This window comes from Chiloscyllium punctatum, chromosome 46, assembly GCF_047496795.1.
Source record: "Chiloscyllium punctatum isolate Juve2018m chromosome 46, sChiPun1.3, whole genome shotgun sequence".
In the NCBI taxonomy this organism is placed as follows: domain Eukaryota; kingdom Metazoa; phylum Chordata; class Chondrichthyes; order Orectolobiformes; family Hemiscylliidae; genus Chiloscyllium; species Chiloscyllium punctatum.
In genome coordinates, this window is record NC_092784.1 from 59,354,503 (window position 1) to 59,369,034 (window position 14,532).

At 44.2% G+C, this 14,532-nt stretch overlaps 1 protein-coding gene across 3 annotated transcripts in view; it reads left to right on the top strand.

Moving 5' to 3' along the window:
• Positions 1-30: 30 nt before the first annotated feature.
• The window catches only part of nacc1b (nucleus accumbens associated 1, BEN and BTB (POZ) domain containing b), a 32,634-nt gene continuing 18,132 nt past the window's right edge, over positions 31-14,532 (top strand). For 2 of the 3 annotated variants that reach the window (XM_072564397.1, XM_072564399.1), the window contains exons 1-2: positions 31-142; positions 10,509-11,369. In XM_072564397.1, coding sequence (XP_072420498.1) covers positions 10,535-11,369 — 835 coding nt within the window. In that variant the 5' untranslated portion in view covers positions 31-142; positions 10,509-10,534. Of the gene's footprint in view, positions 143-10,505; positions 11,370-14,532 lie in introns of all 3 variants that reach the window. The other variant, XM_072564398.1, reaches the window with a different exon arrangement.

Consider the following 14,532-nt stretch of genomic DNA (forward strand, 5'->3'; position numbering starts at 1 on the left):
TGTGCTCGGTGTTTGGCTCAGAGGCCTGGAGGACTGGCTGTGGTAGCGGGGGTGAACTCCGATCGGCGCGCTCAGCGCTCGGTTGCTAGGCGCTGGCTGTCCTGACAATGAATGGCTGCTGCAAGCATTGAGAGACACTGGGGTGAGTTTGTGAGCTTCCAGCACAGGCTTTGGCCTCCAAGCTGCACCAGTTACTCCTCAAAGCCTCCCCATGATCAGCTTTGACAGACCCTGAGCGGGGTTATCTTTTATTTTATTCTCTCTCTTCCCTTCACTCCCCCCCCCCCCCCTCCCTCCCTCCCCATCCCCCCTGATTTAATGCCCCTTTTGTGTGAGTGATAGAGATTTGGGGAGAGGATTGTATCTTGTGGGGGGGGGGGGATGGGATGGGATGGGGGAGGAGGTGGTGGTGGGAAAAGCCACAAAACTTTTCTTAAAAATAAAAACCTGCTGCAAGCTGACCAAGCTCCACTTCCCAAATACTTCCAGAACTTATGTAGTACCCCCACCCTTCCTTCCCCCTTCCCTTCCCTTCCCCCTTCCCTTCCCTTCCCCCTCTCCTTGCTTCTCTTCCCCCCCCCCTCCTTCCCCATTCCAGCTCCCCTTTCCCCACCTCACCCCCTCTTCCCTATCCCACCTCCCCACTCTTCTGCCTGTTCTCCATCAGTTTTTTTTTTCAAACAGTGAAAAAATGATAGTGGGCAAACTTGTTTTTTTTCTTTAAGCTGTCAGGATATGACCCCCCCCCCCACCCCCTGCCTTCAATCAGAATTGGGTGATTTGTGGAGTAACTGGAAATAATCAAAACACTCATGGACAGAGTGTTTTGAAGTGATTGTCCATTATGTGTATTCTGCAAGCTTAGTCAAAATAAGACACAAACAATTTGTTTGTAATATGCCTGCATTCTATATCTTCATTTGCTGACAGAGTTAAGTTGTATGCAGTGTTTTATAGTACAGTTCTGTGGTTTTGGAAACCTCTTGATAAAGTTTTTTTAAAATTGAGAGTCAGTCAAGATCAGGTTCCTTAATACCAAAGGGTAGGATTTTTTAAATTAAATTTTGTTTAAAAATGGAATCCTATGTTTCAATCTCTGGGATTGCTTTGAATGTTCCCAGAAAAAAGGAAAATTAGTTTGTGTGTTACAGTGTATCTCCAAAAATTCCTATTCAAACCCAGCCCAGTACAACAGGATCAAAGTCCGCGTTACAGTCTCTAGTCGGCCTGGGAAGTCTCTTTTCAGCTATTCATGGCCACAGGCACACTCCAGCAGATTGCTACTAAATTGGCAGCATGGTTTGATGAAGCTATAGGCTGGAGATACTGTAGAGATCCAACAACCTTTGGGGTATAAGACAACTACCTTTCCCCTGCAGGTAGCTGACCTTGACTGACCTGGGAGTCTTAGTGCTGCCACTGGATACCAGTTCTGACTCCCCAGCACTAAACCAATAACCTCACATGGTTAAGTTTATAAAAATGTAAAACTTTGGTGTATAGCTTGTGAGTGACATGACAGTTATTTTACCCCTTGACAATTACATTCAGTAATTATGTTGCTTTTTACAATGTTGATTTCAATTTTCTTCTGAATTGGTCTCTTTAACAGAGCAGGCAAACTACTCTACTCTAATACATCCACGTTCAATTTTCTTGTCATTCTGCAATTGTTTCTGAACTGGAGATTATCTATAATCTTGTGTTTATGTTTACCCTATTTCATTCCTTTTGACATTCCCCCATTTTCCACACCCCTCCCCACTCAACCCTCTTTAAAGGCCACAACTCATGCAATAGAGTTCAATTTTCACTGTTACTGACATTTCCTTTACTTCCATCACGTGTGTCTCTGTCTGTAAGGATAGTGAATATCAGTGGGTTATTCCAACAACAAAAATAGAGTGAATGCTTTAGTGTGGAGTTCAGATAAACTCAGCTCAGTGTTCAAGGTAAACATTTGGAGATGGTGTTGTTGGACTGGGTGTACACAGTTTAAAAGTCACCCAACACCAGGTTATAGTCCCAACAGGTTTAATTGGAAGCACTAGCTTTCAGAGCGCTGCTCCTTCAGGTGGTTATGGAGTACACAATTCTAAGACACAGAATTTATAGCAAAAGGTTACAGTGTGATGTAACTGAAATTATACATTGAAAAATATCTTGATTGTTTGTTAAGTCAATCACAAAACCTTTTTTTAAAAAGTTACATTCTCAAGTGAAAAAAAGGTTTTGAGATTTATGTATCAAAGAAGAGAAACTAATATGGTCATTCTAACAGATGAGAGACTTAACAAACAATCAAGGTATTTTTCAATGTATAATTTCAGTTACATCACACTGTAACCTTTTGCTATAAATTGTGTATTACAATTGTGTCCTACACAACCACCGGATGAAGGAGCAGCGCTCCAAAAGGTAGTGCTTCCAATTAAACCTGTTGGGATTATAAGCTGGTGTTGTGTGATTTTTTTTTAGCCCTGAAGTGTGACTGTGGAGTTTCTGGAGTGGGGCTCATGTGGCTCTATAGCCTTCACCAAATTTCTTAATGGAGTCAGATTTTGAATCCAGAAATGTGCCTCTGTGAGATGATCCACTGTGGGGTAGAGAGTTTACTGATGCTATGGTGCCATTCCTTAGTAGCTCCATCCTTTGGTCACTGTTTGGGGATGAAGGGACTGAATGAGGGAAGGATGCGTATATCAGAGAAAGAGAGAGACCAGGGTTCCCAAGAGATGAAAGGTGATGAAGAAAGAGTCGGATTATTGATCACTTAAAGGGGACATAAGAGATATGATCACTGAAGGGAGCAGTGAGAGATATGATCACTTAAAGGGGAAGTGAGAGATATGATCCCAAAGGGACTTCGGCAGACCTCATTAAGCAAACCTTTAGTTACATGTGCTAACCTGTCGCTTTGATACCACATTCATGAAGTCCCTTGGGGTGATATTACTCCATCCATACATGTTGTTATTCAGAACACTTGCCTGTGATGGACAACACTTTAGTGATGTTCCTGGATCAACTGAGATGGAGAGGATTAGACTCTAAACTGCAGATTTTGGTGTCCTGAGTTGCATAGTTGCATCTGAGCAACTTTCATAATATTTCCCCTCTAACTGTGAGAAAACACTGCAATTAGATTAAGTATGTACATCCAGATAAATGAGAGAGCAGTTTATGCGGATAATAGCTTTACTAGATGATTACCTGCAACAGTGGGTTGCCTAATGAGTAAGGGGTACCATGACTGAAACCTCGAAGATCCTGAGAGGTCTTGACTGGGTGGGTCCACCCATGCCAACACAATGATCGAGAAAGCACAACAAAGCCTCTCCTTCCTCAGGAGGCTAAGGATATTCACCGTGTCCACAAGGACTCTTACCAATTTTTATAGATGCACCACAGAAAGTCTCCTCTCTGGATGCAGCACGGCCTGGTAAGGCTACTGCTGTTCCCAAGACTGCAAGAGAGTTGTGAACACAGCCCAGTCCATTGACTCCATTTATACTTCCAGCTGCCTCAGAAAGGTATCCAACATCATCAAAGACCCCCCTCACCCCGATTACAATCTCTTCCACCCTCTTCCGTCAGGCAGAAGATATAAAAGTTTGAATACAAAAACAAACAGGTTCAAGAACAGCTTCTAACCTCACTGTTATCAGACTTTGGAAAGGACTGATCGCTGTCTCTCTGCGGTTGTAACACTGTATTCTACACTCTGTTCTGCCATCCTGATGCACTTTGTATGGTATGATCTTCCTGAATAGCACACAAAACAACACTTGTCACTGTTTCTCGGTGCATGAGACAGTAATAAATCAAATCAGTCTATCTTGTGGGAGAATCTAGAACTAGGGGTCACTGGTTCAGAATGAGGCAAAAAAGTTCTCTGAAGAACGAGAGTCTTTAGAAGTTCCTTCCTGAAAAGGTGATGGAAGCTAAAACATTAACTATTTTGAAAGCAGAGGTGAAGAAATTCTTGTTAAGCAACGGGGGTAGGCAGGAATGTAAATGTAAGGTTACAGTCAGATCAGTCATGATCTACTGGAATGGTGAAGCAGTTTTGAGGGGCTGAATGGCCTACTTTTCTCCGGATTATTGTGTTGTCCATGGCAAGAACAATTTGAGATAATTCCTCATTATGATTATCAGTACTCTGTTAAAGGTTATGGGCTTAATTCTGATTTCTGCTGCACTTGACATATTAATATGCAGGTGGCAGGCACTGCATTGGATGTGAATAATTAAAGAGCTTCAATGTGATTAAAGATGTTGCTTTTTAACTGCCACAGTTTAATTCCCTCAAGACTTTTGACAAAAATAAACTCCAAACTTAGGGGTCTTGTGGCACAGTAATGGTGTCTCTATCTCTGGGTCAAAGGTACAGGTTCAAATCCCGCCTATCCCCAAGGTGAGTTATACTGTATCCAAACAAGTTAATTCAAACAAAATGAAAATCTCCAAACTGTGAGAGAACCTTTTAATATCCAATTTCAAATGCTACTTTAAATCTTCCATTCTGCATTATGGCAACCGACCTGAGAGTGAAGATTTTGTACCTTCCAGTCAGCTACCTCACTGCTGCTCAGTTTGATGTTGCAGTCACAAGGTTACAGTTAGGTCCAAGCAAAGGGAGGACCATCAAATGTTGAGATCATTTTTTTAAAAGAATTAAGACTTGAGCATTGCTGAGAAAAGGCACATTTTGTCAAGGTTTTCATCTGGCGCTCATCAGGACACTTTGCAAGAAAATCAATTCAAGGGGGAACCACCATTTATACTACACACGAAGAGAGTGCTCTTTGGCTGGCAAGTGGACTCTTATTGGTTGAGGTCTTGCACCCATTAATGATGACTGCCAGTTAACAGTCAGGCTTTGTTTAAATTTTAACCCAGGCAGGTTGACTCTAACGGGACAAGGCATTGCCCTGAGAAGCGAACTAGCGAATGGCTGTCGCCTGTTTTGTTGAGTTGAATAGGGCACTGTGTTTATATGTGTTCTTTCTGTCTGCAGAGTGCAGGGTCCTGTGTGTTAACATATCCATTTAAAAACAGGAGGCAGCTATTGGTTTTCCTCCTGAGCTTGTATTCTTGCGAATTGTCCTGATGAGTGCAAAGCAAACAGCTTTGACAAAATTTGTCTTTTTCAGCAATACTCAAATTCTATACTACAAAACAACTAGTTCAAAACTTACTTTCTCTGCAAGGTGAGACTTTTATTTTACTGCAAATATTTTTCCTCCCTGTGGAGCCTTTCCTGACCTGACTCTTAATAGTCTAGAGAATGTGTGGAAAGACTAGAATCACCTCAATATTGAAATATAAAAAAAATTAAATCTGTTCCCGGACCAGCAGTCCTAAAAACTGGATTAATAATTCAAGACCATGAACTGTAATCCCGCCACAGCAGTTGGGAATTTGAATTTATTTTCTTAAATAAAAGTAACCTGGAATATGAAAGTGACGTTAAGGTGTGGGACTGTCGTAATAACCCAGTTGGTTCACTAATGTTGTCTTACCCACCTTGGTCTATATGTGACACCAGTCCGATATGAATACCCCTTGCTAACCTCCATCTGAGGTAAGCTGGAACCTTGGAGACTGGAGTTGATGAGAACCAGCATTGTCTGAGAAACCATTTCAGCATTCCAGAGACAGAATAATCTGTTTTTTAAACTAGCTTTACTGGATATTTGAACAGGAGTTTCGTCCATGTTATAACCTGTCCTGCCCTCCTGGAACAAACTGGAAATGAAACTGCAGCTACACCTGCCCTTGCATTACTCTGTACGCTGCCTGATTTCAGTGTGCTCACAGACATGAGCCTACAGAGCGAGGCTGGTGCTGAAGTGTTGAGTGTGGTGCTGGAAAAGCACAGCACACCAGGCAGCATCCGAGGAGCAGGAGAATCATGTAACGCGTGGAGGTTCATTCAGCAGTTCCAATCTTCATGAAATGCCCACCATCACCACCTCAAAAAATGTCTGTCTGGAATTGGTCATTTTGAGTTAAAGTGGTGCTAAGTCCAAAGTTGTGCAGGTCAGGGTGAATTGGCCATGCTAAATTGCCCATAGTGTTAGGTGCATTAGTCAGAGGGAGGAGGGTCTGGGTGAGTGTGGACTTGTTGGACTGAAGGGCCTGTTTCCACACTGCAGGGAATCTAATCTGAACTGGGTGGTCAGACTGGAGTGACCTGTGAACAAGACTTGAAGTCTGAAATTAGTTATTGGAAAGAAATGTAGGAGCAATATACTGCGGTTGCTGGAATCTGTGCTGAAAACAGAAAATGCTGGAGATCACAGTGGATCAGGCAGCATCCATGGAGAGAGAGCAAGCTAACATTTTGAATTTAGATGACTCTGATGAAGAGAGTCTCTCCATGAATGCTGTCCGACCCGCTGTGATTTCCAGCAATTTTTGTTTTCACTGTTGGGAAGAAATGTCTATTTCCCGCAGCAGGTTAGATTTGATCTCTGAGGAAGAAACCTACCCCAGGTGGGGGGAATAGGTTCCAGCCCCTGAACCACATGTAGCTGTCCTGTTGCGGAAAATGCTGCTGTGTGGAATCTTGGTGATTACGAATCCGATCTGCTTCTGAAACCACCAGAATCCCTCTATAAAGAGCAGCATGTTTTCATTCACATACAGCCTTGTTCTCAGGCCATCAAAATTTGCAACCAAAGGCTAATTTTTTTTTTTGCAATAGTGTTGCTACATAGGAAAGCAAAGCACTCGAGTTCACAAATAGCAATGAGTTAAATATCCAGTTAAAGCTGCTTCTAATGTGGACTTGTGCCAGTTTCTAATGTGGACTTGTGAGAGGAATATTGGCCAAGGCACTGAGAGAACTTGAGTTCAATAATTCTGAGGGATGTGAAATCTGGTGAGCATAGAACATAGAACAATACAGCATAGAACAGGCCCTTCGGCCCTCGATGTTGCGACGATCTGTGAACTATTCTCAGCTCGTCCCCCTACACTATCCCAAAATCATCCATGTGCTAATCTAAGGATTGTTTAAATCTCGCTAATGTGGCTGAGTTGACTACCTTAGCAGGTAGGGCATTCCACGCCCTTATCACTCTCTGCATAAAGAACCTGCCTCTGACATCTGTCATAAATTTATCACTCCTCAGTGTAGTTATGCCCCCTCGTACACGCTGACATCATCATCCTAGAAAAAAGACTTTCACTGTCTACACTATCTAATCCTCTTATCATCTTGTATGTCTCTATCAAATCCCCTCTTCGCCGCCTTCTTGCCAATGAAAAGAGGTTTAAAGTCTCTCAGCCTTTCCTCATAAGACCTTCCCTCCAGACCAGGCAACCTCCTGGTAAATCTCCTCTGCACCTTTTCCAATGCCTCCACATCCTTCCCAAAATATGGGGACCAGAACTGTACACAATATTCCAAATGTGGCCGCATCAGCGTTTTGTGTAGTTGCAGCATGATATTGTGGCTCCGGAACTCAATCCCTCTGGGAATGAAACCTAACACACCATATGCCTTCTTAACAGCACTATCCACCTCGATGGCAACTTTTAGGGATCTATGTACATGGACTCCAAGATCCCTCTGCACATCCACACTACCAAGAATCTTTCCATTGACCCAGTACTCTGCCTTCCTGTTATTCTTCCCAAAGTGCATCACCTCACATTTAGCTGTATTGAACTCCATTTGCCACCTCTCAGCCCAACTCTGCAGTTTATCCAAGTCCCCCTGCAACCTGTAACATTCTTCCACACTGTCCACTACTCCACCAACTTTAGTGTCATCTGCAAATTTACTAATCCATCCACCTATGCCTGCGTCTAAGTCATTTATAAAAATGACAACAGCGGTGGTCCCAAAACAGATCTTTGTGGCACACCACTAGTAACTGGACTCCAGGCTGAATATTTTCCATTAACCACCACTCGCTGCCTTCTTTCAGAAAGCCAGTTTCTAATCCAAACTGCTAAATCACCCTCAATTCCATGCCTCTGCATTTTCTCCAACAGTTTACCATGTGGAACCTTATCAAAGGCTTTACTGAAGTCCATAGATACCATGTCAACTGCCCTACCCTCATCTACATGCTTGGTAACCTTCTCAAAAAACTCAATGAGGTTTGTGAGACACGACCTGCCCTTGACGAAACCATGTTGACTATCTGAAATCAAATTGTTGCTTGCTAGATGGTTATAAATCTTATCTCTTATAATCCTTTCCAAAACCTTTCCTACAACATACGTAAGGCTCACTGGTCTATAATTACCTGGGTCATCTCTACTGCCCTTCTTAAACAAGGGCAACACATTTGCAATCCTCCAGTCCTCTGGCACTAAACCTGTAGACAATGACGACTCAAATATCAAAGCCAAAGGCTCTGCTATCTCCTCCCTAGCTTCCCAGAGAATCCTCGGATAAATCCCATCCGGCCCAGGGGACTTGTCTACTTTCACTCCTTAAATCCTGAAGAAAGAACAGGGATTTTGTTCATCCTTTTCCAAGATGTGGCTGGTGTTTGTAAAGCCTTCATTTAAAACCCAGTCATGTGTTCCTGCACAGTGAGACTGCCTAAACAGTAATATGATAACCAGCAGTTATTTCAGTGATAGGTAAGCAGGGCCCTCATCCAAGGTATCGCCTCTGACAGTGTGGCACCCCATATAGAAAGATTGGGTATTACTAGACAGCACAGTGGCTCAGTGGTTAGCGCTGCTGCCCCACATTACTAGGGAGCTGGGTTTTTTTTTATATAGAATCCTACTGTGTGGAAACAGGCTCTTCAGACCAACCCCTCCGAAGAGTAACCCACCCAGACCCATCCCTCCCCTATTATTCTACATTTATCCCTGTCTAATGCACTTAACCTGCAAATCCTTGAACACTATGGGCAATTTAGCAAGGCCAATTCATCTAATTTGCACATCTTTGGACTGTGGGAGGAAACCGAAGCACCCAGAGGAAACCCACGCAGACATGGAGAGAATGTGCAGACTCCACGCAGACATTGGCCTGAGGCTGGAATCAAACCCAGGACCCTGGATCTGTGAGGCAGCAGTGCTAACCACTGAGCCACCATATCGCCCTGAGTTCAGTTCCACCTTTGGGTGACTCTGTGGAGTTTGAATATTCTCCCCGTGTCTGCCTGGGTTTCTTCCAGGTGCTCCAGTTCCCTCCCCAGTCCAAATATGTACAGGTTAGGCGGATTGCCCAAAGTTTTCAGGGATGTGTAGGCTAGTTGCATTAACCGTGGGAAATACAGAGAAAGGGTAAGGCGATGGGTCTGGGTCAGATGTTGTTCGGAGGGTTGGTATGGACTTGTTGGGCTGAATGGACTGTTTCCACACGGTAGGGATTCTAAGGAGTGAATGGCAAGGATTTGGCAGATGGAGTGTAACGTGGGAAAATGTGAAGATATTCACTTCAGAAGGAAGAATAAAAAAGCAGCGTGACAGTTACTTGGACAACCAAACTTGAAATCTGAGGTACAGTGGAAATTGTTCTTGTTCACTAGTCACACAACATTAGTATGCAGTTACAGCATGTAATTACGAGGTGAATGAAATTCTATCAATGTTTCTGAAACAAATTAAATATGAAAGTAAGGATGTGATTCTTCAGTTATACAGGGCATTGGTCAGACCAGATCTCGAATTTTAGGCAGTTTTGGTCTCTTTAATTAAGGAAGAATGTAAATACATTGGAGGTGGTGTAGAGTAGATTTACAAGATGGATACCTCAGATGATTGTTTGGACAGACTGGGCTGACTTCCACTGGAGTCTGAAAGAGTGAGGGGGGGGTGACTAGGTTGAAGTATATGCGGTACTGAACGGTTTCGGCAAGGTGGATGCGGGAAGGATATTTCGTGTTGTGAGTCAGTCCAGAATTAGGGCACGCTGTCTTAAAACTAGAGGTCACCCTTTGAGGACAGATATTTAGAGGAACTTTTTTTCTCTCGCTCTCTCTCTCGCTCTCGCTCTCTCGCGCTCGCTCTCTCTCGCGCTCGCTCTCGCTCTCGCGCTCGCTCTCGCTCTCGCTCTCGCTCTCGCTCTCGCTCTCGCTCTCGCTCTCGCTCTCGCTCTCGCTCGCTCTCTCTCTCTTTCTCTCTCTCTATCTCTCTCAAGGGATTCTATATCTTTGGAACTCTCTGCCTCAGAAGGTGGGGTCATTGAATATTTTGAAGAGAGAGGTGGATAGATTCTTGTTCACCAGGAGAAGCCAGGGCAATCAGGGATTTGACAAGAACACAAACAGACTGGTCATGGTCTTATTGAATGACAGAACAGGTGCAAGGGGCCAAATGGTCAGTCTGTGCTCCTATTTCATTCATTCAGATGTGCACTGCACAAAGTGGGTCTGCCTAGCTTCTGTGCTCAGGTTTCTTGAGTAGGAGATAAACCCACAACCATTTAGCCCTGAATGAGTGTGTCAGACTGAGCTTTGCAGGTGAAATGCTACAGGTTAAGCATATCAATGCTAATGCATTTGTCTCCTCTTCTATCCTAGCAGATACTGCAGTGTGCTGAGTGGATACCATGGCTCAGACCCTGCAAATGGAGATTCCAAACTTTGGGAATAATATCCTGGAATCTCTAAATGACCAGCGACTCCAGGGCCTGTACTGTGATGTTTCCATCGTTGTCAAGGGACAAGCTTTCAAGGCACATCGTGCAGTCCTGGCAGCAAGTAGTTCCTACTTCCGTGACCTGTTCAGTTCCAACAACTGCACCAGCTTTGAGCTTCCCACAGCTGTCCAACCACAGTCTTTCCAGCAGATCCTGGCGTTCTGTTACACCGGCCGGCTCAGCATGAATATGGGTGACCAGTTCCTCCTGATGTACACAGCCGGCTTCCTCCAAATCCAGCAGATAATGGACAAGGAGACGGAGTTCTGCCTGAAGGTCAGCTCGCCGCGGTGCGACTCCCAAGGCCTCCACGTGGAGGAGTCACCCTCAGAGCCCCCGAGTCCTGCCCAGGTCTCGCGCTCGCTGGCAGCCACCCCCCTCTCGCTAGTGTCACGTGTCAAGACAGAGCAGGCTGACTTGGACACTGTGCAGTTCACCCCCATCGGCAAGCGCCTGTGGGAGAGCGGCCAGCGGGGGGAAGGGAATGGGGGTGCTGCTTCCAAACTGGCTCGGGTTTCACACGGAGCCCCTGCCAGTCGGCAGCAGGTCTGTGCAGCGGGAGCACAGGGCACCTCCGACCGCACCAGCCCTGGCACGTCCAGTGCCTACACCAGTGACAGTCCCAACTCCTACCAGAATGAAGAGGATGAGGAGGAAGAAGCTGGCGACGATATGACAGAGGAGCACTACAGACAGATCTGTAACATGTACACTATGTACAGCATGATGAATGTTGGGTCACCAGGTAAGCCAGCTCCATTTCAGTATTACATCCAAAAGCTGCTACTCTAATCAGAAACATTGTCTTCCATGTCATCTCCCAGAATGTGAGTCTCCTATATCATCTCCCCCAGAGGAATGGGTAGAATTTTCAGGTCAGCTGTAAAATGGAGAAGCTCAGTATTTCCTATATCATCAGGAGAGTGTTTGTTCCCGATGTCCAGTGCAGAACTTGCTCAGGGTATGTAACTGCCTGACAAGAGCTGTTTGATGCCCACGTGATGGGGAGCATTTGGTGCACATGTACTGGATGTCAATTTAATCCAAACCATCAGTGAGACAGAAAGCTAAGACATAAGTTTTGAGAAGATTTTTAGCTCAGGTTGAGGTTCTGGATGTAGGTTTGTTCGCTGAGCTGGAAGGTTTATTTCCAGACGTTTTGTCACCATACTAGGTAACATCTTCAGTGAGCCTCAGGCGAAGCACTGTACATGATTCCTGCTTTCAGTTTATATGTTTGGGTTTCTTTGGGTTGGTGATACTATTTTCTGTGGTGATGTCACTTCCTGTTCTTTTTATCTCTCCCAAAACATGACCCTCTCTCACTAGTATCCTTACATACAGATTAGGAAGGACACCACTTCGACTGGAACAACACATCCATCCTAGGACAAGCCAAAGAGACACACATGAGAATTCCTAGAAGCATGGCATTCCAACCGGAACTCTATTAACAAACATATCGTGTTAGACCCCATCTACTGCCCCCGAGAAGGGAAAAAAGAACAGGAAATGACATCCCCACAGGAAATGATGTCACCAATCCAAACATATAAATAGAAAGCAGGTATCATGGACAGTGCTTCATCTGAGGCCCACTGAAGATGTTACCTAGTAGGGTGACAAAACGTCTGGAAATGAACCTTCCAGCTCAGTGAACAAACCGACATCCAGAGAAAACTAAGACAGCTGCCTTTGCGGATGATGTTTATCGATTACTCCGTCTTACAGCTCCTTCCACCCTGCTGTAGTTTTACAGGTGCTTCCTGTATTCACAGATTTTTGTTTTGAATTGAGCTGTTTTAGAGATGGTAATGCCCACCTCTGGAGTAGGAGGATCTTGGGGCTTGAACCCAGGTCTCCTATCTGAGAGGTCGAGACACTACCACTCCACCATAAGATCCCTCCCATCCCTATATTAACTTATTTTTATGATCAACCTGTTCAGAGATGTTGTTACAGCCCTCTGGAGCAGGTGGGATTTGAACCTGTGCCTTGTAGTTCAGAGGTAGGGAAACTAACACTGTGCCACAAGAGGTCCCTACCATCCATATATTGTAATGAAACATGACATCACCACAGGAAACGATATCACCAATCCAAACATATAAATAGAAAGCAGGAATCATCAGCAGTGCTTCGCCCTGAGGCCCACTGAAGATGCTACCTAATATGGTGACGAAATATCTGGAAATGAACCTTCCACCTCAGTGAGCAAACCTACATCCAGAACCTCAACCTGAGCTACAAATCTTCTCAAAACCCACTGTGCTTAAACAATTCATGGCTACCACCTGTTTCTCTTAACCGTAAATAAAGGCATTAACAATCTCGATTATTTTATTTTATTAACCAGCCGTTAACAATGGGAGTTTTGGTATGCATGCAGTGGGGAGGATTCTTGTGGTAATGGCCCTACCTCTGGACAGGTTGATTGGAAAATACGTGATGGGTTGTGTTTGAAGATAATGCAGATAGATGCCCAAAGTAATAGAATGTCATTGGTTAATCCAAAACTGTTGGCTGAGTTGCACACAAAGGCTACAGAGCTGTACGTCTGAGTGACAGGAGAGCTTAATTGGATGCTCAAGACAGGTGACTGGAACTGCTTTGTTCTGGGCAACAGTAAGTGGAAGGAAAAACAATGTGGCCCTTCATTTTCTCCCTTTCCTGTAATATTCCCAAACACCTTACTCTCAAACTGGGGGCAGTTCAGAGATTTCCATGTTATAAATAGAGTCAGAGATGTACAGTGTGGAAACAGACCCTTTGGTCCAACCCGTCCATGCCGACCAGATATCCCAACCCAGTGTAGTCCCACCTGACAGATTCCCATCTATCTATTTCTTCCTTTTCTCAAGCACAAGCCTCTGTGTGCTCTGCTGGAAATCGAGCTGGTATCTGTCTCTCTTCCTGTGGGACAACCCATCATCTGACGACAAATTCCCAGGGTTTCCATGACTCCATACCCTAGGGTGTGAGGACATTCTCTATGTCAGTGGAGGAAAAGGCATCAGCATTTTAGGTGCCTACATTCCTTTTTAAAAAAATAAAGTCTTACATTTACATAGTGCTTCTCGCACCCTCAATTCCTGAGAGTGACTGTTGAGAATTTGTGCTCAGATTTCTAGAGTGGGACTTGCAAGAAAATACTTGGTCAGGGAGGATAAAAAAGCAGTGTATAATATTTACATAGAGTGAGATGACAGAACTCTGAGGTACAGAGGAATCTGGCTGATTTGGTACATGAATTACAACCAACAGATACGGCAAGAGGGGGAAGATGGAACATTGCAAGGGATTGGAATATAAAAGTAAAGATGTATGACAGCTCAAAAGGGTATTGGTGAGACCATACCTAGGGTACTGCGTGTGATTTTGGACTCGTTATTTAATTAAGGGTGTAAACGTATTAGAAGCAATTCTGAGAAAGCTCACATGATTGATTGCTGGGATGAGCTGCTACCTTATGAAGAAAGGTTGGATCGGCTGGACCTGTTCCTATTGGAGTTTAGAAAAATGAGATCTTGTTGAGGCATACTACATCCTGAAAGGGACTGGCAGGCTGGATGATGGAAGGATGTTTCAGGACAGACTTAAGGAGCATTGTTTAAATAAAAAGGGTCTTTCATTTTGAGTCTTTGGAACTTCCTTCCCCAGAAAGCAGTGGAGACACAGGCACTGAATATTGTGCCTGAAATATATGTTTGACTAACAAAGGAGTCTGAGATTATCAGGGTAGGTGAGAATCTGAAATTGCGGCCCCATCACTGATCCCTGTGGCATATCACTCACATTTTGCTGAGCATAAATACCTATTTTTGACTACTCTGTTTGCTGTTGGCTAACTAATCTTCCACCAATGTTGGGGATAATATATTAACATTATACATTTTATTTTCCTTAAC